General features: G+C 38.2%; 1 protein-coding gene across 4 annotated transcripts in view; it reads right to left on the bottom strand.

The window, feature by feature from the left end:
* LOC106091595 (uncharacterized) overlaps positions 1–25,149 on the bottom strand; it is a 1,079,098-nt gene that overhangs the window by 132,435 nt on the left and 921,514 nt on the right. For all 4 annotated transcript variants that reach the window (XM_059363025.1, XM_059363031.1, XM_059363034.1 and 1 more), the window contains one exon: positions 18,095–18,290. In XM_059363025.1, coding sequence (XP_059219008.1) covers positions 18,095–18,290 — 196 coding nt within the window. The remainder of the gene's footprint in view (positions 1–18,094; positions 18,291–25,149) is intronic.

Below are 25,149 nucleotides of genomic sequence, written 5' to 3'. Positions count from 1 at the left end.
GGCTTGAGAGACGACATGATGTTTCGCTTCCATCTTACTAGTGTCTTCCGTCATTTTACTGAGAGGAGTGAATTCCCTTTTGTACAGTTTAACCAGATCGTCAACATCTACAATTCACGCTGAAACTCTCCTGAAACCCGAAATAGGTTGCGTAAAATCTGTTCATTAATTTCTTACCCATGGGCTGATCATTGCTTCAGTAGTCAATTGTTTTGCTCTGAAGATTTTGAAGAACTATCTGTAGCTTTAAATGGCTAGCCAAAAGCTCTTAAATGCTTGAAGACACACTAGAAAGAAGTTAAATCTCTAATTAACATTGCCCGGTGATCGTGAGCCATCAAAGTTATGCAAGACTTATATAACTAAAAATTTAAAATCATTTTGTGCGTGAAGTTTTTTTTTATCGAATCACCTTAATTGTAAGATTTTATCTTATCCTAATAAAAACTCATCATACATATGATACAGGGATGTGAGGTTTTAAAAAAGTAATCGCCCTAATATTCACACTGTGTATATTCCAATCGTCGTTATGATATTAGCTGTATTTTATTTTAGTACTATATAGTGTAGTGCAATGAAATTTGAATGAAAATGACATCTATCGAGGACAACGAGGTTCTGGATAAATAACCAGTGGAGTCTTATGTAGAACATCTGTTGTCAGGATTGCAAGTTATGTTTTTAACAAATAAGTGTGACCACTTGCAAATTAAAACCAATTACTTATACAACTGCGTGTACAAATTTTAATAAGTTTTATTTACATTAGCATTTTTACTCAAATTGGCAAATGGCATTACCACTTCATGGTTTGTTTGGTAACTTTTTTGGGTTCTATGCTTCCCCTTCACTGTTCATCTATCCAGTACTAAAATAAAATATAGCATTTAAATCAAAGCAATTCCAACACTTCTTTAATTGGAATCATCTCCGCTTGATACCTTTTCGCTAACCTTCTCGACATGGCCAGTTCTAATTCATCTGTATAGAAATCTATGTAACTTATATTAAAAGGGTTATTATAGTTTCAGTCGGTTCTATCAGGTATAGTGATACAGTACTTTTCTGAAATATATCTAAGTGTGATTGGGAACTCTTCCCTAACCGCAATAGCCACCTGTCTCTTCCAGAGGCAATAATATATTGTTATATATTGCTAATAGCTATATTCTAAAGCAAAGGAGACAGTACACTTCCGTGAGGTGTTCCTCTGCTGATCCATCTTTTTATATCCACAAATCCTAAGCCTGCCGTAATGCATCTTTTAGTAAGTAAGTTTTTTATGAACTTTCTTACGGTAGCGTTAATGCCTATAAATCCAGTTTCTTCATGATTGAAGTCGAATAAACATTATTGAAAACACCTTCAATGTCAAGAAATACTACCATTGTAGACAGCGAAAGAAACCTTTGTGTAGGCGAATAGATCGTGGGGGGCTGTTACAGTGGACTTGCCCTTACTATACGCATGCTGTTGCCGAGTCCGCCAATCTCCGGGGATACCCTCTAAAATCTTCAGCATAAAGGATGACAGACTAATTGGAAAATGGTTTCCTGTTTTTGCAATGAAAATAACCTTTGTGTTTCTCAATCCCATAGGTATATAAGACAAGTTGATACAAGCAGAGTAAGAGCCAGAATATGAGACACAGAGTATGTAATTCAACCGGTGATACACCATCAAGGCCCTGGTGACTTGAGTGAGTTAAAACTTTTTATCCCCCGGAAGATTTTCTACTCAAAGACAATTTTCCTAACCCTAAACTAACTCCGATGAATGCAAATCAAAGGCATCCTCCTTTGCGCCCCGTTGTCCGTTGGAGAGTTTCAGGGAAATGTTCATTAACGAGTAGTTCAAGTGTTTCCTCACCAGGCAATGTCTATTCATGCTCTCGCTCAATATATCCCGTCATAAAGGCATCGAAGATAGGATCTTTCTTAGCCTAGAAGCCTCAAATGTATTCTCCACGGAGGCTGCAGATTTCCATTCAGGATTTTTCTGAGCCTTTTCAGCTCGCCCTAGTATTTTCTTTGCTCAACCTTATAGTCGTCTTAGTTGTGAGATGGCTTGTGGGTTTCGCCATGTTGAAGAGTTTCCTTAAACTGGCATCCATCATGGCGGTAGCTGTTTTATTCTTTTCTTTTTTTTTGTATTGTTGTTTATTTATAAAATTGGCTTCACACTAGGACAAGCTGGAATTGAGTCATTAAGGCTCCACTCTCACAATGTCGCTCTTTTTCCATGCAGAAGCGGCTTCAACGAGCAGCTTAAGGCTTGAAGGTGCCATCTCCGAATCGATTGCTATATATAGAGAAGCCAGCCAGTAATGGAGCTTATACATTTCAAGGCTGGGTACTAATGAATTTTAGTGCTTATCGAAGGAAGAAGAAAAAGATTTTGACGACTCTTAGTAAGAATACAGGTTCTATATCTCCCATTACCCCTTGTCTTGAGTAATTTAAATCCAGGAATTCTTAGTCCACGAACCATTGCACCACACAGCCATGGATTCTGGGTAAGAATAACGTCAAACCCTCCTACCATCAGAAGGACTTCAAGTGAGAAAGCAGTGGAACCACTCTCCCTCAGTACACTGTACACTTGCCGTACGGACGTTTCTTGGATGCTTCGCTAGCTGCTGCTGTCGAAGTACCTTTTGAAATACTATCTAAAAGAAATTATCGTGTAAACTCTTACATTTGTTCATTGATGGTATGCCTTAAATGTCCTTTTGATGAGATAAAAAATTCCACACATGACTGTTTTAAACATGTAACATTCGTGGCTGGCAAGGGGCTTGTTGAGTAAAGGAACGATATACATACATATATAATAAACACTCTAATTGTGTTGCGGTGCCATAATTTAGGCTTGTCATGAAATCTAATTTGTATGTATGTGTGTTATTTAACAGGGATTACATGTATTTATTACTTGTGTGAATCATTTATATACATATATATTTATGAATTTATTTATGCATATGTCAACCTTTGTCTTGTCACAAAACATATGCATGTATTTTGGTCATGATATTAGTTTCTTATATTTTGCCCTTCAATAGTTTTGTCTTGGGTGTATCAAGAAGACAAACCATGTATATAAGAGTGTACTGACTGTTCCTCGTATTCACTGGAATTAACGAAATTGACATTGTGGTGAGAAGAAAGTTTTCCTGTGCTATCTGAGAGTTTCTTACGGCCATGCGTAAACAGGCTCAAATTCTCATTTGGAGGTTTACGAAACCATCTGAGCAACAGTTGGTTTGGTATATACTATATTTGGATATAGCTGCCATATGGACCTATCTTCAGCTTTAGAGTATAAATACAATAAAAGGCGCATTTATTCTTCGATTTTTCTGGAATTTTAAACAGCGAGTTGTACTAGCGGCTTTGACATCCGACCCGAGTGTGGTGTACATTATACCATATCTACATATAGCTGCCATATAGACCATATCTACATATTGCTGCCATATAGGGCTATATTTAGATTAAGCTGGCATGGAGACCAATCTTCAGCTTTAGGTTCTAAAGACCTAAAAACCTAATTTTTTCCCCGATTTTGCTGAAATTTGAAACAGTGAGCTGCTTAAAGACTCCAGACACCCTACTCAAATATAGTCCAGATCGGACCATACTCGTATTTAGACACAGCTGTCATAATTTGCGAAGACTCGGGGGGCCGAACTTAATGCGTTTTTACTTATTTTTTATACCCACCACCACAGGATGATGGAATGACCTAGTCATTCCGTTTGTAGCACCTCGAAATATTGATCTGCGACCACATATTCTTGATAGTTTCTAGATACTTTCACTTTTGTATGGTTTGATAGAAATTAGGTACTTAGAGTAAAATTGTGCCTTTCAACTAATTTCATTTTGTGTCAATTGTGCGCAAAATTCATGATGGTGCGTTTCAAAGATTAGGCCCGGCCGAACTAAGCACGTTTTTACTTGTTCTCTTGTTTTTTCTTAATTTTATATGCAACATTTTCGATTCATTTAAATTGAAACTTTATATCTTTTGATTCACTGTCAAACATCTTCAGTTTGTTCTATTATTCAATTCAGGTTCTTTTTTTGTCCATAAGCAGGTTAAGTTCGAACAAGGGCTATATCGGACTATATCTTGATATAGCCCCCATATAGACCGATCCGCCGATTTAGGGTCTAAGGCCCATAAAAGCCACATTTATTGTATTATCGGATTTTGTTGAAATTTAAGACAGTGATTCGTGTTAGGCCCTTCGACATCCTTCGTCAATTTGGCCCTGATCGGTCTAGATTTGGATATAGCTGCCATATAGACCGATCCTCCGATTTAGGGTTTTAGGCCCACAAAAGCCACATTTATTATCCGATTTTGCTGAATTTTGGGACAGTGAGTTGTGTTAGGCCTTTCGACATTCTTCGTCAATTTGGCCCAGATCGGTCCAGATTTGGATATAGCTGCCATATAGACCGATCCTCTGATTTAGGGTCTTAGGCCCATAAAAACCACATTTATTATCCAACTTTGCTGAAATTTGGGAGAGTGAGTTTTCTTTGGCCTTCGATATTTTACCTCAATTTGACCCGGATCGGTTCAGATTTGGATATAGCTGCCATGTAGACCGAACTCTCAATTTAAGGTTTTGGGCCCATGAAAGGCGCATTTATTGCCCGATGTCGCCGAAATTTGGAACAGTGAGTTAAGTTATGACCCTTGACATACTTCTGGAATATGGTACAGACCGCTCCAGATCTGGGTATAGCTGCTATATAGACCGATCTCTCGGTTTTAGGTTTTGGGGCCATAAATGGCGCATTTATTTTTCAATTTCGCTGAAATTTGGGACAGTGCGTTGTGTTAGACTCTTCGACATTTTTCTGCAACTTAGCCCAAATCGGTGCAGATTTGGATATAGCTGCCATGTAGACCGATCTCCCGATTTAAAGTCTTGGCCCCATAATAGGCGCATTTCTAATCCGATTTCACTGGAATTTGACACAGTGACTTATGTTAGGCTTTTCGACATCTGTGTCGTATATGGTTCAGATCTGTTTATTTTTAGATATAGCTACTAAAAAGACCAATATTTTGTTATACACAATTGAACAATGACTTGCACTTATTAGTATTTGGTCCAAATCGGAACATATTTCGATATAGCTGCTATGGGGCATAAGGTATACATTTTTCACCGGATTTTGACGAAAGGTGGTTTACATATATACCCGAGGTGGTGGGTATCCAAAGTTCGGCCCGGCCGAACTTAACGCCTTTTCACTTGGTTTTGCCTAAAATGCTAGAGCTTGACTTGCATGATATGTGGTTTCAACAAGACGCCTTTTATATTTCAGAATTAAAGAAGACAAAAACAAACATAATCATCGAAAATAGCTTTATTGTTTTTCAAATTTTCCCCATTAATATCTATACACTTTCGCATGAGTTTGAACCAATTGTCTAAGCACTTCCACTCAGTAGAGGTTTCTCCAAAACGTGCAATCTGAACCCATCAACCGCTTTTTCAGGTGTCGAAAAGCGTTGCAGTTGTTTCGTAATTTTGGAGCATTTCTTTCGTCCAATCGACACATTTTGTTTTTTGAGCGATTGAAAAATTATATGGGATCCAACGCGAACAAATTTTCTTGACGGTCAAATGTTCGTGCAGTATTGAATGTATGCTGGTCCCACTAATGCCTAAGGTTGTTTTAATCTCACGATAGGTTACATGACGATCTTGCATCGATTCACAGTTGTCGAGTTCATCCACGTCGAAAGTTTTAAAAAATAATCGCACGAAAATATTCACGATTTAATTCCATTTTATGGGCGAGATGAATCTTTAAAGTTACTGTAAACAACACAAATAGCGCTCATATGTCAAAACGTTCTGGGTACGTATAACCTCAAAAATGTCAAGCTTTACGATGAGCTGTCAGTTGGCAGATTGCAACACAAGTGTTGGATTTATTGAGAGGCGAGTTCGAAGAACATTTTTTTTCACGTTCGGGACCGGTCAATTGTCCTCCTAGATCGTATGATTTAACGTCTTTAGACTATTTTTTGTGGGGCTCTATTAAAGCTCATGTCTATACGGACAAGCCCGATTCAATTGACGCATTAGAAGACAACATTGAAGCATTTATTCGTGAGATACCGGCCGAAATGTTGGAAATAGTATGCCAAAATTGGACTAAGCGGATGGACCATTTAAGACGCAGTCACGGTCAACAATTGCATGAAATAATATTCAAAAATTAAATAATATGGACCGTACTACAATATTAATCCAAATAAAGAATTCATGCATTTTTCTGAATTTTATGATTTTTTTTTTGAAAAGCCTTCATATTTATGATCGTCGTAAAATCTAATACGATCTGTCTGTTGAAATCATGCTATAGTCTTTAAAAATATAGATATTGAACTGAAACTTTGCACAGATTCTTTTTTTTTTTTTGTCCATAGACAGGTTAAATTTAAAGATGGATTATATCGGATCTTGATATACCCACCCATATCGACCGATCTGTCGATTTAAGATCTTAGGCCCATAAAACCATTTTTATTATCCGATTGCGCTAAAATTTGAGACAGCGAGTTGTGTAAGGCCTATCGACATCCTTTTTAGTACGGCCCAGATCGGTCCAGAATTGGATATAGCTGCACATAGACCGGTCTCTCGATCAATGGTCTTGGGTCCATTTAAGGCACATTTACTGGCTGATTTCGCTAAAATTTGATACACTAAGTTATTTAAAGCCCTTCGATATCCTTGATTGATTTGGTACAGATCAATTTAGATTTTGATATATCTGCCATACAGACCGATCTCTCGATTTAAGATCTTGGGTCCATAAAAGCGCATTTACTGTCCGATTTCGCTGAAATTTTGGACAATTAGTTACGTTAGGCACCTCAACATCCTTTTTTACTTTGGCCCAGATTGTTCAAGATTTGGATATACCTGCCATATAGACCGATCTCTTGACTTAAGGTCTGGGTCCATATTAGGCGCATTTATGGTTCAATTTGGCATAAATTTTGTGTAGTGAGTTGTGTCAGGCTCCTCGACATCCCTTCTCAATACGGTCCAGATTTGGATGCAGTTGCCATTTATACCGATGTCCCGATTTAAGGTTTGAGGCTCATAAAAGGTGAATTTATTAACCGATTTGTCTGATATTAAGCACAATGGGTTGTGTTAGGATCCGTGACAATTTGACACAGTGGGCTGTTTTAAGCTGTTTGACATTCGTGTTCTATATGGTTCAGATCGGTATATATTTGGATATAGCTGTCAAGCGTATTTGATTTAGATTCTTAGGCCCGAAAAAGGTGAATTTTTTAACCGATGGATGTGGTACAATGAGTTGTGTTAGACCCTTACATATCCTTCTTGAAAATGGTGGAGATATGATGCATTTTTCACTGTATCATGACAAATGGTTTTAAATATACATATATCCGATGTGATGGATATTTAAAGTTCGGCCCGGCCGAACTTAATGCCTTTTTAATTGTTTTTTAAGCGATCTGGTTGGATCAACGGTTGGAACTAGAAGTCATCTTCATTCTTATGTTCCTATGGTATCATGAAATCGTCTCAGTGAGTCTGACGGCAGACTGCCACTTAAATCCAACCTAATCTAACGTTAATCTTCAGTATACAATCCAAGTTCCTCTTCCTTCAGCAGACGGGTTAAAAATCCCTACTCAGTCAGGATCCGTAATTGGTTTTTAATGGTAGCCACACATAAGAATGGTGAGAAAATGTCTCCCAATCACGTACCCTGTGCCATTTCTATATTATCTTTATGTTAAGGGACGAACAATTTATCCACCTATTACTTAGCTTATGGCTTATTCAGTTTATTAGAACCCGGTCCACCCAGTACTGGGCTATTACTTCCTTTAGCAGCTCTGGACGGATTTGTCCTTAAATCTGCTGTTTTCCTTTTAGACACACAAGAGTATCTTAGCCAACTCCAAATCTATCTTTATATAGCTAATTAGGTAAAATGTTTTACAAATACGCCGAAGAAATATCTATGCTTTACTCAGTCTATGGAACATAATTGCTATGGTTTTCATTCCAACCGACCCACCCTATTGTAAAGATTCACAAAAAAGGAATTCAATGACATACTCATTGACATTCTGTTGCGTAATTTACTTATATACATATGTATGTTGACCAAAAGAAAACAATGTTTTTTTGGTTTGGAAAAAATCTTAAATTTTGTATTTGGATAACATTACAGTATAGCCAAGACAAATCTAAATTACATCGACAACGGATCCTCGATGAGATCGATTGTAATACTTTTGTAAATAGGGACTTCGTCAGGAATTCCTGTTTTGGAAAAAATTACAGCCAAAAAAAAAATATTTAAGCTTAATGAAATCGGGTTTCCACCCTCTTTTCTATATATCATGTAGAATGCAAAGTGTCTGATTTAGAGGCTGTTTGTCACGTCCAATTCATGTTTTATCTGTTGTTCCGTAGGGAAGTCACCTAGGTTTAATTATTATCGCCCTATATCTTAACAATCTGCCATCTGTCATTGGGGGCTCGCAAATCTTAATGTATGCTGATGATGTAAAGCTTTACGCTATCCTTCAACGAGATTTAAAAGAATTGGTTAAGTGGTGTGGTGAGAATAATATGTCTCTTATCCTCGATAAATACAAGAAAATTACTTTTTGCTGAAGATCTGCTTTAACCACATCGTATTTCACTGGGTATTAGCGAGATGAGGTGGAATACAAGCGAATACAAGCGCAAATAAACCACAACGATCTGGTTATCCTAATGGGTGATTCCTATGCCAGGATAGGCAACCAAAAAAATGGGCCTGACTGTAAATGGAGACAAGACGAAATGGATGGTTTCAGCTCCCAAAAAGCCTTGCACAGCCGAGCAGATAAAGAAAATGGAGAAAGTTGGAAACCACAACTTTGAGACAGTCAGTATCTTTATCTACCTCGGCACCGCCGTAACCGAAACAAATGACACCAGTTTTGAGATTAAGCGAAGAATAATACTGGCAAACAGATGCTACTTTGGACTAAGTAAGCAGTTTAGAAACAAGGCCACCTCTCGACAGGTGAAGACTACTCTATACAAGACACTGAGACACATACTACCCGTGCAGTTATATTGTTCTGAAGCATGGGTACTTGTGGAAGCAGATGAGGCAGTGCTTGGAGTATTTGAAAGAAAGATTCTTCGTTAACGGAGAATATAGGCGACGTATGAACCACGAGCTGTATGAGCTGTATGACGACGATAGCATAGTTACACGCATCAAAATACAACGGCTGCGTTGGCTAGGTCATGTTGTCAGAATGGATGAAGAAGCTCCAGCAAAGAAGTCTTTTGAAGGCAAACACGGTGATACACGCAAACCGGGAAGACCAAAAGCCCGATGGAAAGATCAAGTTCTGGGAGACAACTCGAAACTTGGTGTCAGAGATTTTAGAATGAGCGCAGAAGATCGAGGCGCTTGGAACACTATTCTACGTTCGGCTAGTGGAACAAATATTCTGTCGTAGTCAATTAAAGTAAGTATAGGCAACCAAAATGATGGCCTAAAACATGTTATGGGACGACAAGGAATGGGTAAGAAGAACGACAGTGGTGACCTTCTAATTGAAACATGCTCAAATCACAATCTGTGGATCAATATTTATTCGCAAAGACCAACATAAAACAACATGGACGGCTATTCTAGAGCGTGCGGAGGAAGTACTTGGACTTGCCAAAAAAGATGTGAAAGAGTGGCTATCGACATACAGTTGATCAGCGTCAGACAGTGAATAATTTAACAAAGCTAATAAAACGACCCGCCAGATCAATTTATAACAATTTAGCACAGGAGGGTGAAACTGCAGCCGGCAAAGAATATGAATGAAGTGTTTGCCATCTCCAAAAAACTCTGCAACGATAACACCAATAACAAAAATTACCTTATAAAAGACGAACATGACAACTTAATATCAATGCAACATAAACAGGTGAACGTTTGGCAACAGCATTTTGACAGAACTCTTAATATTCAATCCGATAGTGACGACGTTCCACTCCCCTCCGACTCCAAAGTATGCCTCTACGACAAAAAGGTACTGAACCTCCCAGTAGGAACGAAATAATAGAAACTATAAGAAATCTATGAGAAGCGGCAAAGCCTCAGGAGTGGATGACTTCCCAGTTAAATGCGGACAGTGATAGAATAACTGGCATGCCTTTATTCAGGTTAGAATCAATTATCTTTATGCAACAACTGGCGGGGAATAGCCCTCATATCTGTTGTAAGCAAGGTCTTTAATCAACTTTTAAGGAAACAACTGGATGAATTTAGAGCAAATCAATCTTGTATCGATAACTTTAATACAATGAGAGTTACAGTGGAACATAGCATCGAGTACAACAGCACCTTGTACGCAGTTTTCATTGACTACAAAAAGGCATTTGACTCAATGAAGTGAGAATGCATTTAGAGTGTTTTGGGAAACATGGGAATACTAAAGACGGCGCCATATCCTTATCCAGACCCGGAAGGCACATGTGACATTTGGCAAGCTTCGAAATATATGGCGTGCGAACAGCTTAAGCATAACAATTAAATTCCGAATTTTAAATGCATGCGTGAAGTCGGTGCTTCTTTATGGTTCAGAAAATGGCTAGTTACAGCAGAGATGAAAGAAAAATTACAAAGCTTCATTAATCGCTGCCTCCGAACTATTCTCCAAATATGATGGCCCAGAACCATATCTAATAAGCAACTATGGAGAAGTGCTCAACAACGGAATATCAACACCGAGATCAAGATGAGGCAATATGGCTGGATCGGACACATCCTTCTTAAGCCCAACGTTGATCCCCTCAAGCTCCACTGGCCGGGAATCCACAAGGGGTACGACGACGTCGAAGACCACAACCGACAATGCCGCCGAACTGTTTTTAGTGAAACCGGCAAATCAATTGACGAATTAAGACTAATAGTTCGTAACCGAAATAATTGGAAATCTTTTGTGGAGACCTTTAGCTCCTAATTTGGAGTGTTGAATAAATAATAATGGATGTTTCATTATAAAGTAATATATAACTTTCTATGGGGTTTCCAGCTGCCAATAGCTGTTGTAAATAAATAAGTACACACCACCATATACTGATTCGTTTGTACGCTGCAATTCTGATCTGTGACCCCATAATATATATATATATATATATATATATATATATATATATATATATATATATTCTTTATCGATCGTCTTGAGATTGTAATCGATCGAATACGTAAATCTAGTCGCACGAAATTGTGCACCTATGTCCCGATTTGATGTCTTGAGCCCCTAGAAGCCGCAAGTGTTATTTGATTTTGCCGAAATTTTGTACATAGTGTTTTGTTATGACTCCCAGTATCCATGGTAAATATTGTCCAAATCGGTCTAAAACCATAAAAGCCGATCTCACGATTGGCTCTCCCCGGCCCCTAAAAGATTTAATTTTTGTCTGGCTTAGAAGAATTTTGATACGAAAAGTACAATTATGCCCTTCAACTAAACATTTTAGCAGAATCAATGCATGTGAAATTTCAAGATTCGGCCCATCCGAACTAAGCAATTTTTTTACTTGTTAAAGTACTTCTTGCCATATGTATACATGTTTTACAAGTAATGAAAATTTATCCATTATGAATGTTATATAATTTACTAGTGGTATTAAACCCAGTCATGAAACTAAGTCGAATTTAGCAAGCATTATACAAATAGACATAAAACATACACATTTTAAATAAAATATAACATAGCTCAAGTTCAATGTTCTCTCAAAATTAAAGACAATTGCGAAGCAGTTTTAAATGTTGAAGAAGTTTAGATAACAATTGATTGCTGTGATACTTTAACATTCGATCAACAACTATTGTGAATCATTTATCACAGGATGGGGTATACATACATTGTCATGTCAGATCTTATAAAATGATTCCGATAAAACTTAGTCACCAAGCAATTCCCACTGATATCTGTCGATAGTGATGTCAGTGTTGAAAATTGTCATCCTACGAAACAATATTGACACAGCTATGAAAATGATACGACGGATCTAAACAATATTGCAAAAACCACAACAATGCAAAGTACCGCCAACAACATCAATAAGGCTCTCTTTGTGCATACGTAACATATCAGGGTACTCGTCCCACACGTGCAAACACAATCCTACACTAACAAGCAAGTTGCTCCCATGACCTCCTGCTGTCCATTTTAATTTCAGCATTCATTATCGCCCTCTGGCGCTCTGGTTGCATTCCTTCACAACTCGTTGTGCGTGAATCTGGCCAATATCACCGATAGATGTACGAGCGCAGTGACACGTACACGGGCGGTCCAGAGAAAACGGACTAAGTCAAACAAACGAACTGAATAATATCGAATAAATGATGACGATAGGTTGGCCTTGTGAGCTGCATGTCGTTGAGGCTCAGCCGTTATGGAGCAATTTGTAACGTGGTTAACCAAAGCACAGGAAAATGAGAAACGGAAAGCCCCAGCTGGCTGTAATGTATATGATTGTATTGATTCATAATGTATTTATCACCTATACATGTATGTATAATAGAGGGGACTGATGTAAATTTTTGAGCACAATGTCAATTAGAAACAGAACGAAAAATAGCCAGATTAATATATTTATGGCTTTTGTTGTCATAAAAGGATCTACGATTATAATAAGTGTTTTAATTTATTCCTCTCCAGTGCAAGTCAAATGTTTGCCCCTGTTCCATTAAGGATCAAGTTAAAGATAAATGATGAGGGACCTAATTTTTACTGCCGAGTTCGAACGGCGTGCCGTAGTGCTTTAAATGGTTTCTATGCATTGCATAGAACCTCACACATGCCGCCTAAAAATGTTTGCAAATTTTCTCAACAGGATTCGAACGCAGTCGTCCCTCGTCATAAGCGGACATGCTAACATCTGCGTTACGGTAGCCTCCGTTGTAATGGTGAGTTACCGATATCATGGTATAACAAATAATAAAAAAACGATTAATCGTGATTTACACTATAGTTCTAAATAAAACACAGCAAAAGTGTCAACCAAACCTATCAAACCAAATTCTCTCCCGACTATATTTTCGATGATTCTAAGGCATAGTTGAGATTTGAAATCGTTTATGAGAGGGATCGCGGTGCAGAGGCTTACCTGTCTGCTTATTATGCCAAAGTCCCGGATTCAAATCCCGGTGAGAATGTAGATTTAGGGCATAGATCTGTCGAGTGGGAGGGTTTTATTCAGTTTTCTTCAGTTGCAGATGCGTTTTACATCATGAGTTATTGCCAAAGGCTCATAGGTCAATAAAGAACATTACCGGTGCAATATGCAATTGTCCAAAGCAATCCACCGAACATACTTGTTTTTTATACCCACCACCGAAGGATGGGGATATATTCATTTTGTCATTCCGTTTGCATTACATCGAAATATCCATTTTCGACCCTATAAAATATATATATTCTTGATCCGCGTAAAAATCTAAGGCCATCTAGCCATGTCCGTCCGTCTGTCTGTTAAAATCACGCTACAGTCTTTAAAAATTGAGATGTTGAGCTGAAACTTTGCACAGATTCTTTTTTTTATCCATAAGCAGGTTAAGCTCGAAGATCGGACTATATCTTGATATAGCCCCCATATAGACCGATCCGCCGATTTAAGGTCTGAGGCCCATAAAAGCCACATTTATTATCCGATTTTGCTGAAATTTGGGACAATGATTTGTCTTAGGCCTTTCGACATCCCACTATAATTTGGTTCAGGTCGGTCCAGATTTGGATATAGCTGCCATATTGAGCGATCTCTCGATTTAAAGTCTTGGGCCCATAGGCGCATTTATTGTCCGATTTTGCCAAAATTTGAGACAGTGAGTTAAGTTAGGCCCTTCGACATTCCTCTTCAATTTGGCCCAGATCGGTCCCGATTTGGATATAGCTGCTATATTGACCGATCTCTCGATTCAAGGTCTTGGGCCCATAATAGGCGCTTTTATTGTCCGATTTCGGCGATATTTGAGACAAAGAGTTGTGTAAGGCCTTTCAATCTTCTTTTGTAATTTGGCCCAGATCGGTCCAGATTTGGATATAGCTGCCACATAGACCGATCTCTCGATTTTAATTCTTGGCCCCATAAAAGGAACATTTTTTATTCGATTTCGCTGAAATTTGATGAAATGACTTATGTTAGGCTTTTCGACATCCGTGTCGTATATGGTTCGGTCTTTATTTGGATATGGCTTCCAAAAAGACCAATATTTTGTTCTACAAAATTGAACAATGACTTGTATTTATTCGACCTCTCAATATCCGTGTCGAATTTGGTGCAAACCGGACCATGTCTCGACAAAGCTGCTATGGGGGCATAAATTATGCCTTTTTAATCGGATTATGACGAAAGGTGGTTTACATATATACCCGAGGTAGGAGGTATCCTTTGGGTAACGCCTTTTTACTTGTTTTATTATAACTCCACTAACATATGTATAGTTCACAGGTCCCGGGAACTCATATACAAGTCACAGTTTCGGCGAAATCAGGCAATAAATCCGCATTTATGGGCTAAGACCCATAACTGATAGATCGCTCTGTATGGCAGCTATATCCATATAGTCTAATCATGATCATATTTGGGTTTGATATCGGGAGGCTTAAAGTATCCCACTATTTAAAATGTCAATAAAAATCGGATAATAAATAAAGCTTTTATGAGATTCAGACCCTATATAACAGCTATATTTAAATATCGTCCAATCTGAACCATATTTAGGTCAGATGTCGGGTGAATTAATAAAACGTTTATTGGGTTCAGACCCTTAACCGGCTGATCAGTCTTTATGGGAGTTATATCTAAATATCGTCCGATCTGAACCATGTTTGGGTCGAATGTCAGGAGTCTTAACACAATTCACTGTTTTTAATTTCAACGGAATCTGGTATTAAATGCAGCATTTATTGGGTTCAGATCCTTAACCGGCAGATCGGTCTATATGGCACCTCCGCATTGTAAAAACTGCAAATTTGCCCATTTTCAAACAATATGTAATTGCTTAAAAAAATCTAAAATCTTGAGGCTTTATTTTTCCTTTTTTTTGTCCCAGCAAACATTGAACGAATGCGAACCTTTGCTGCAAAATGGTTATCAGTAGTGATCCGTCTCTTTACTCGCTTCTCGGATCTATCGATCATGTTGCATGCTGGATGAAAGCCTTCAGTCTATTATAACGTGAAGAATTTCGCCTCAATGCGGATTGTGGCTAGCCTCTCTTCAACTAGAGTATACCTGAAGACAAGGTGTTTCAGTCTGCGACTCATCACAAATCCACAGCCAAATTCATGCTTCGATAGATGACAAATATAGAATAGTGCGTCACTCTTTGGTATTGTTGTGACAGCTTTTCTGATCCATCGAACTTCCTATAAGGCGGTGATATTTGCCTAGTACTTTTCCAATATATATAAATAAATTCAGAGCTTTTAATCCATAAATAAACTAAATTCAATCTATAATTTCCCATGAAAATTCCATATAGGAACAGGGGATACTTCTCTCATATCAATGGAGCACTCCGATTAATGTTTCAGCTCAATGATAAGGTGCCCCTTTTCTATACCGAGACCGAACAGGGTGCCACATAGCGACACCACTTGGTAGAGAAGTTTTAACATGGCTGGGCACCTCACAAGTGTGGCCAGCATTAGTAAGGAACAACCATCGCTGAGGATTTTTCCGATGTTCACGACGGAATTTGAACCCAGGCATTTTGCGTCATGGGAGGACTTGTTACCTCTGCGTCACTAGATTATAGATTAAACGTTTTGTTTTACAATGTTCTTGCCTTTTTATACCCACCACCGTAGGATGGGTGTATACTTATCTAGTCATTTCATTTGTAACACCTCTAAATATTGATCTGCGACTCCATAAAGTATATATATTCTGGATTGTCTCCACATTCTGAGTCTAACTAGTCATGTCCGTTCGTCCTCATCCGATGTGGCTAAAATTTGTAACAAAAACTTTTGTTATGACTTTTAACATCCACGCCAAGTGTGATCCGCATCGGTCTATAAACAGATATAGCCCCCACATTTACCGATCCCCGAATGTGACTTGTTGAGCCCCTGGAAGCTTAAATTTTCATCCAATTTGAATGAAATTTAAACCAAAGCCTTGAGTTACGACTTCCAATATCCACGCTAAGTATGATCCGAATCGATCTATAAACAGATGTAAGCCCCATACAAACCGATCCCCGGATTTGACTTCTTAGCCCCTAAAGCCTCAATTTTCATCTGATTTGGCTGAAATTTGGAAGAAAGACTTGCGTTATGACTTTCAACATCTATACTTAGTATGATCTGAATCGGTCTTTAAACAGATATAGCACCCATATAAACCGATCCCCGGATTTGACTTCTTCAGCCCTTAGAAGCCTTAATTTTCTCTCGATTTGACTGAAATTTAACCCAAAACCCAAGGTTGTGACTTATAACATCAGTATCAAGTTTTATCCGATGGTGATATAGTTATGCGATATAGTGATATATTGGGTTGCCTAAAAAGTAATTGCGGATTTTTTAAAAGAAAGTAAATGCATTTTTAATAAAACTTACAATGAACTTTAATCAAATATATAATTGCCATTTTGTTCGATAACCTTTTGCCATCTTCCTGGCAAATTTAGTATTCCACGCTAATAGAACTTCTGGCCTTTATCTGCAAAAAACTGAACCAAGTGCGATTTTATAGCCTCATCATTGCTGAAAGTTTTACCATTTAAGGAGTTCTGCAAAGATTCAAATAAATGGTAGTGTGATGGTGCAAGGTCAGGGCTATATGGTGGATGCATCAAAAGTTCCCAGCCAAGCTCACTCAGTTTTTGGCGAGTGACCAAAGATGTGTGCGGTCTAGCGTTGTCCTGGTGGAATATGACACCTTTACGATTGACCAATTCTGGTCGCTTCTCCTTGATGGCTGTATTCAATTTGTCCAATTGTTGACAGTAAACATCCCAATTAATCGTTTGGTTCCTTGGAAGCAGCTCAAAATATACCACACCCTTCCAATCCCACCAAACAGACAGCATAACCTTCTTTTGGTGGATATCAGCCTTTGAAGTGGTTTGAGCTGGTTCACCATGCTTGGACCATGATCGTTTTCGACTAACGTTGTTGTAAACAATCCATTTTTCACCTCCAGTTATGATTCGTTTTAAAAACGGATCGATCGTTGCGTTTAAGGTGCATATCACAAGCGTTGATTCGGTTTGTTAAATGAATTTCTTTCAATACATGTGGTACCCATATTAAAATTGACGCCAAACAAACAAACGTAAACAAAATTTCGCGCACTTTTTTTCTAAAGCAAGCTAAAAGTAACAGCTGATAACTGACAGAAGAAAGAATGCAATTACAGAGTCACAAGCCGTTGAAAAAATTTGTCAACGCCGACTATATTACTACTATATTACCGACAATAACTTTTTGGGCAACCCAATAGTTCCGATATCGCGATATGACTTCTTGAGACAAAATAATGCAAAATACAAAGGTAATAAAGGCACCTTTTTAGCGGAATCCATGGTGGTGGGTACCCAAGATTCGGACCGGTCGAACTTAGCACGCTTTTACTTGTTATATTTTGAACAGAACATGATTTAACTCTGTTTAAAAATATACACCAGGTTAAGGTTTTACATATGGTTTACTTAATGTGACTTGATGATGCCAAATGTATTGTGATTTGCTTGTTGCTTAGGAATTTCTTAAAAGGGCTAGTAAACACACAGACTGGACAAAACAGAATTTAAACACAGTCATAATCAGAGAGTATGTTTATGACTTGAGGATTGTTTAAACATTTTAAATTAATATTTGCTATCTCCAATAAATATTTGCATACCTAGTGGTCATATTTATGTTTGTGGGTAATATTGGATTGGTATGAGTAAACTGACTTTTCATGAACTTAATAAACTCGTTATATGACAACTAGGACACTTGTAAAAGTATAAGACATTGTTCTATTTACCTTTGTCGTCGTATATTATTCGAAACGAATCTGAATGTAAATGACCGAAAAATTGGCCCTGAATAATAGCTGAGTATTTGCGTACTAGTTCCAGATAACGCTTGTTGTTATTTTCTGTGAATGTTGTATGCCCATTTTGCTGGAGTCCAATGTGACGTTCATCCGAACCTGGTGGAATGTGGCCAACTATGTACACCTGCAATAGATAAAAGTTGTTGCGATAAGCTATTAATACAATTTAATTATTTACAAAGCATTAAGGTTAAGGTTAAATATTATGTAATGTAATACCAAAGCCTCTGATATGAATCGAACCTACGACCTTTGACATGGTAAATCATGCTCCGACCAGCTACAGTGACAAAACATCATAATTCTCTTAAAGTTTTATAAACCATTAAATTTTTCGTATGGAAAATCTTTGGACATATTCCTTTGAATATATTGGTCATATTATTGCACAGAACAGATCAATTCAGTTAACAGAATACAACAATGAAAAAATAAAAATCAAAACTCAGAGAAAAACATAATCTAAGCTACCATAATACTTGTAGATAATATTGCCCAACAAGTAGTCAGACCAGGTTTCGACAAAGCCTTAAACACAAGGGGATGGAGAGATATGACGTGGCAAATAGTTTGAAATTGTTTAACGTGTACAGACATCTTCACAAAATTTGAAATTGTCTAAAATACATAATGATATATTCGTTGAACAAATGAGAAACGTTGACCGATTTGGCTCATTTACAATCCCAACCGATCTGCATTAATAAGAAGTACTTATACAAAATTTCAGGCACCTAGCTCTACTCCTTCGAAAGATAGCGTGCTTACGATAGACGGACGGACGGACATAGCTAGATCGACTTATAATGTCATGATGATGATTAGTAATATATATACTTTATATGGGGTCTTAGACGAGGTGTTACAAACGGAATGACGAAATTTGTACACCCCCATCCATGGTTGAGAGTATAAAAATGGGTCTGGAATGCAACCGCCAGAGCTCGAGTCTTTAAGGAAGAACCAGTACCAAATGACCTAAATCCACTCAGAGGAGTGTAGTTCTAAATGAACATGGTCTCCGATAAGGGCAGTGGCACACTGACATCATAGGAAGTATCACTAAATACTAATACATACGTCTAATATACAATTTACCACAAATGTGTTAAATAAAACCAGCTTTTGTAAACGCAGCAGCGAAGTTATATACGAAGTCATTAGAGTTCATTTTTCCATAACGAGTAAATAATTGGAAATCGAGTAGTTCGAAAGCGTGGTGTTCATTAAAACGTTACGGATCATGAGAGCCTTAATCGTCTGCTAAGCAGTGTATCCACTGCTCACTCTCAATATACTAAGGTAAAGTTTTCTAAGACTATTTATTTTCAATTTACAAAGTTTGTCAATGTAATTTTAGTCCTTTATGCTTCGTAAATTTTTCGTCACTAAGGCACACTATCACGTCTTCCATTACCACTCAACTATGTTGGTAACCAACAACTACAACAAAAACAAAAGAGACTTACTTAAAGACATCGTTGGCGATGATGATGATGAGCATACTTATCGTTTGAAAAGTTTTGTATGGTTTTTTGTTGCTCCACTTTTCTAAACTTATCTTCCGGTTGAATAGGCTCAAATTCTGCATTTAAACAAGTTTAGAAAGTAAACTCATAACAGTGGACGAAAGTACCGAAAACAAAACAAGTAAAAGCGTGCTAAGTTCGGCCGGGCCGAATCTTATATACCCTCCACCATGGATCGCATTTGTCGAGTTCTTTCCCCGGCATTTCTTCTTAGGCAAAAAAAGGATATAAGAAAAGATTTGCTCTGCTATTAGAGCGATATCAAGATATGGTCCGGTTTGGACCAGAATTAAATTATATGTTGGAGACCTGTGTAAAATGTCAGCCAATTCGAATAAGAATTGCGCCCTTTGTGGGCTCAAGAAGTAAAATAGAGAGATCGATTTATATGGGAGCTGTATCGGGCTATATACCGATTCAGACCATAATAAACACGTATGTTAATGGTCATGAGAGAATCCGTCGTACAAAATTTCAGGCAAATGGGATAAGAATTGCGCACTATAGAGGCTCAAGAAGTCAAGACCCAAGATTGGTTTATATGACAGCTATATCAGGTTATGGACCGATTTGAAGCATACTTGGCACAGTTGTTGGATATCATAACCAAACACGTCGTGCAAAATTTCATCCCAATCGGATAAGAATTGCGCACTCTAGAGGCTCAAGAAGTCAAGACCCAAGATCGGTTTATATGGCAGCTATATCAGGTTATGAACCGATTTGAACCATACTTGACACAGTTGTTGGATATCACAACAAAACACGTCGTGCAAAATTTCATCCCAATCGGATAAGAATTGCGCACTTTAGAGGCTCAAGAAGTCAAGACCCAAGATCGGTTTATATGGCAGCTATATCAGGTTATAGACCGATTTGAACCATACTTGGCACAGTTATTTGATATAATAACAAAACACGTCGTGCAAAATTTCATTCTGATCGGATAAGAATTGCGCACTCTAGAGGCTCAAGAAGTCAAGACCCACGATCGGTTTATATGGCAGCTATATCAGGTTATAAACCGATTTGAACCATACTTGGCACAGTTGTTGGATATAATAACAAAACACGTCGTGCATAATTTCATCCCAATCGGATAAGAATTGCGCACTCTAGAGGCTCAAGAAGTCAAGACCCAAGATCGGTTTATATGGCAGCTATATCAAAACATGGACCGATATGGCCCATTTACAATACCAACCGACCTACAGTAATAAGAAGTATTTGTGCAAAATTTCAAGCGGCTAGCTTTACTCCTTCGGAAGTTAGCGTGCTTTCGACAGACAGACGGACGGACGGACGGACGGACGGACGGACGGACGGACGGACGGACGGACGGACGGACGGACAGACGGACGGACATGGCTAGATCGACATAAAATTTCACGACGATCAAGAATATATATACTTTATGGGGTCTCAGACGAATATTTCGAGTAGTTACAATCAGAATGACGAAATTAGTATACCCCCCATCTTATGGTGGAGGGTATAAAAAACAAGTAAAAGCGTGCTAAGTTCGGCCGGGCCGAATCTTATATACCCTCCACCATGGATCGCATTTGTCGAGTTCTTTTTCCAAGGCAAAAAAGGATATAAGAAAAGAGTTGCTCTGCTATTACAACGATATAAAGATATGGTCCGGTTCGGACCACAATTAAATTATATGTTGGAGACCTGTGTAAAATGTCAGCCAATTCGTATAAGAATTGCGCCTATTGGGGCTCACGAAGTAAAATAGAGAGAACGATTTATATGGGATCTGTATCGGGCTATAGACCGATTCGGACCATAATAAACACGTTTGTTGATGGTCATGAGAGGATCCATCGTACAAAATTTCAGGCATATCGGATAATAATTGCGACCTCTAGGGGTCAAGAAGTCAAGATCCCAGATCGGTTTATATGGCAGCTATATCAGGTTATGGACCGATTTGAACCTTATTTGACACAGTTGTTGAAAGTAAAAATAAAATACGTCATGCAAAATTTTAGCCAAATCGGATAGGAATTGCGCCCTCTAGAAGCTCAAGAAGTCAAATCCCCAGATCTGTTTATATGACAGCTATGTCAGGTTATGGACTGATTTCTACCATACTTGGCACAGTTGTTGGATATCATAACGAAATACTTCGTGCAAAAATTCATTCAAATCGGATAAGAATTGTGCCCTCTAGAGGCTCAAGAAGTCAAGACCCAAGATCGGTGTATATGGCAGCTATATCAGGTTATGGACCGATTTAAACCATACTTGGCTCAGTTGTTGGGTATCATAACAAAACACGTCGTGCAAAATGTCATTCCAATCGGATAAGAATTGTGCACTCTAGAGGCTCAAGAAGTCAAAACCCCAGATCGGTGTATATGGCAGCTATATCAGGTTATGGACCGATTTGAACCATACTTGGCACTGTGGTTGGATATAATAACAAAACACGTCGTGCAAAATTTCATTTCTATCGGATAAGAATTGCGCACTCTAGAGGCTCAAGAATTCAAGACCCAAGATCGGTTTATATGGCAGCTATTTAAGGTTATGGACCGATTTGAACCATACTTGGCACAGTTGTTGGATATCGTAACAAAACACGTCGTGCAAAATTTCATTCTGATCGGATAAGAATTGCGCATGCTAGAGGCTCAAGAAGTCAAGACCCAAGATCGGTTTACATGGCAGCTATATCAGGTTATGGACCGATTTGAACCATACTTGGCACAGTTGTTGGATATCATATCAAAACACGTCATGCAAAATTTCATCCCCATCGGATAAGAATTGTGCACTCTAGAGGCTAAAGAAGTCAAGACCCAAGATCGGTTTATATGGCAGCTATATCAAAACATGGACCGATATGGCCCATTTACAATACCAACCGACCTACACTAATAAGAAGTATTTGTGCAAAATTTCAAGCGGCTAGCTTTACTCCTTCGGAAGTTAGCGTGCTTTCGACAGACAGACGGACGGACGGACGGACGGACGGACGGACGGACGGACGGACGGACAGACGGACGGACATGGCTAGATCGACATAAAATTTCACGACGATCAAGAATATATATACTTTATGGGGTCTCAGACGAATATTTCGAGTAGTTACAAACAGAATGACGAAATTAGTATACCCCCCATCTTATGGTGGAGGGTATAAAAAAAAACAAAGAATAGCTAGAGTGAAAAGAGACATGAAACCCCAACTACTTGACTCTTTTTAAGTTTTTACCATGTGCTCGAAGTAGTTTTTCACAACCATCATGCTTCTTAGACCTACTTATTCTAATAGTTGTGTACATACACCGAAAGGATTCTTAAGTGAGTTGTGTGTGTCGGTGTTTGTTCTGTCCTTTTGGGCATATGTGTAAGAGTTTCAGTTTGCCTTCAAAATCTTTTAAACTAACCAAATAGAAACACCATGAGCACAGTGTTCAAAAAACAAACCACTATCGGGGAAGCGACAAACAGGCAACTCATAACTCATGTGATTCATATTGTAATAGTATAGGCAAATATTTATTATGAGATTATTATACGCATAGTTTTCTCTATAACAGCCCAGACCACATGAAATACTTAAACCAAAAGTAACAAGTAAAAACGTGCTAAATTTGTCCGGGATGAAGAGCCGAATCTTGGGTACTCACCACCATGGACTGCGCTTAAAATTTGCCTTTATTTACTCAGTTCGTATTTGAATTATTTAACAACGATAATTGGTTTCGGCTGCTTTAATCTCAAGTAGTCATATCAGGTATTAGGAAGTCGGAACGGAAGTCCTTGTGCCATATTTCAGCCAAATCGGGTGAAAGTTGACGGGGGTCAAGTAGTTAATGCTATGAATCGGTTTATATGGGAGCTATATCAAAATCTGAACCGATATGGCCCACTTGCCAAGTCAATCTAGAGTATATATACCTCATAGGGTCTAATGTCAATATTTCTATGGTTTACAAACGGAATGACTACATAAGTATATCCTCCATCCTAATCATCGGGTACACATATAAGTCGCGTTTTGACAAAATCCGGTGAAAATTAACCATTTATGAACCCTTTGCAAGTATTTATATCGACAAATGATCTGATCCAGGCCGAACCTAAAGGGTTTAAAATAACCCAGAGGGTTTAACGTAACTCACTCAGGTAACTCACGAGAATTTAACGTAACTCACTATTCCAAAACTCAGGCAAATATATTTATGGGTCAAAGACCGCAAGTCAAGAGATCGGCGTATATGACAGCTATATCGAAATATTGTCCGATCTTAATCATAGGCTAGGTTAAGTTTAAGTGACAGTCTGCCATCAGACTCACTTCGACATTTTCGTCCATTGTGATACCACAGGAACAGAAGAAGAAAGATGCCTTCTTGTTCCTACCGTTGAACCATCCAGATCGCTTGAAAACGCCATATCTGAACCATACTCTGTACTAAAGACGAAAGGCCTACTACAGCTCGCAGTACCAAATTTCAGCAAAATCGGTTAATAAATGCGGCTTCTATGGGTCTAAGACCTCAATTCGGGAAATCGGTCTAACTGGGAGATATTGTTTAAGATATTGGCCATTCTAAACCATATAACATACGGATATTGAGGGTACTTAAGTAATTCACTAGGCCAAGTTTCAGCGAAATTGGGTTATAAAAGCACCTTAAGACTTAAAATCAGGAGATAGAAACATATGACAGCTATATTCAAATATAAAATGATTTGACTGTATTCGGCACTACAACAGACAGACGGACGGATGTCCAGACGAACGAATAAAGAATAAATACACTTTATAGTATCGGAAATTGATATTTCGATAAGCTAACCATTAAAACGGATTTTTGAAAATAAAGGATTTTGAATATATTTAAAAGCTGATGTCCAAAGCCCTTGGCCTTTGCCAGATTCACATAACATTATTTATTATACACGGGGTAGCTGACACGAAGTGATGCCAATTCAAACTATCAAATTTTTTGTGTGAAAATCTGTTTTATTGATTCAATTGCAAAAACGTGAGAAAGTAATCCAAATTTCTCAATTTAAGAATCCATTTACTTTTCCTCGACATGACCTATTTCTGTTTTGACTCTCTGTGTCGGTCAGAAAACGGTATTTTGTCCCACCCTCGAACAATAGCTTTTTTCAGCGCATCCATACTGGCATATATTTTAGTTCTTACTCTGCTCTCTAAAATGGCACAAATAGAAAAGTCCATTGATTGACTTTTGACGAATTGTACAGCAATGATAGAAACATTTTTGTGACGGTGTCGAGTCTTGTTGGTACGTCCATTGTTTGCGACCCAAAGGTTTACATGCTCACGGCTGCAAGCAGTTTCCAAAATGTGCTCGAGATAATTAATCGCATTTATTTTGACGCCTCGGCTCGACGAAAATGGTTGGAGAGAAGCCATCGTCGGTCACTTGAGTTGGAAAATTACTTCGTTTGGCCGTT

The sequence above is a fragment of the Stomoxys calcitrans genome, chromosome 1, assembly GCF_963082655.1.
Source record: "Stomoxys calcitrans chromosome 1, idStoCalc2.1, whole genome shotgun sequence".
Classification (NCBI taxonomy): Eukaryota; Metazoa; Arthropoda; class Insecta; order Diptera; family Muscidae; genus Stomoxys; species Stomoxys calcitrans.
This window is presented reverse-complemented; position numbering and strand designations above follow the sequence as displayed.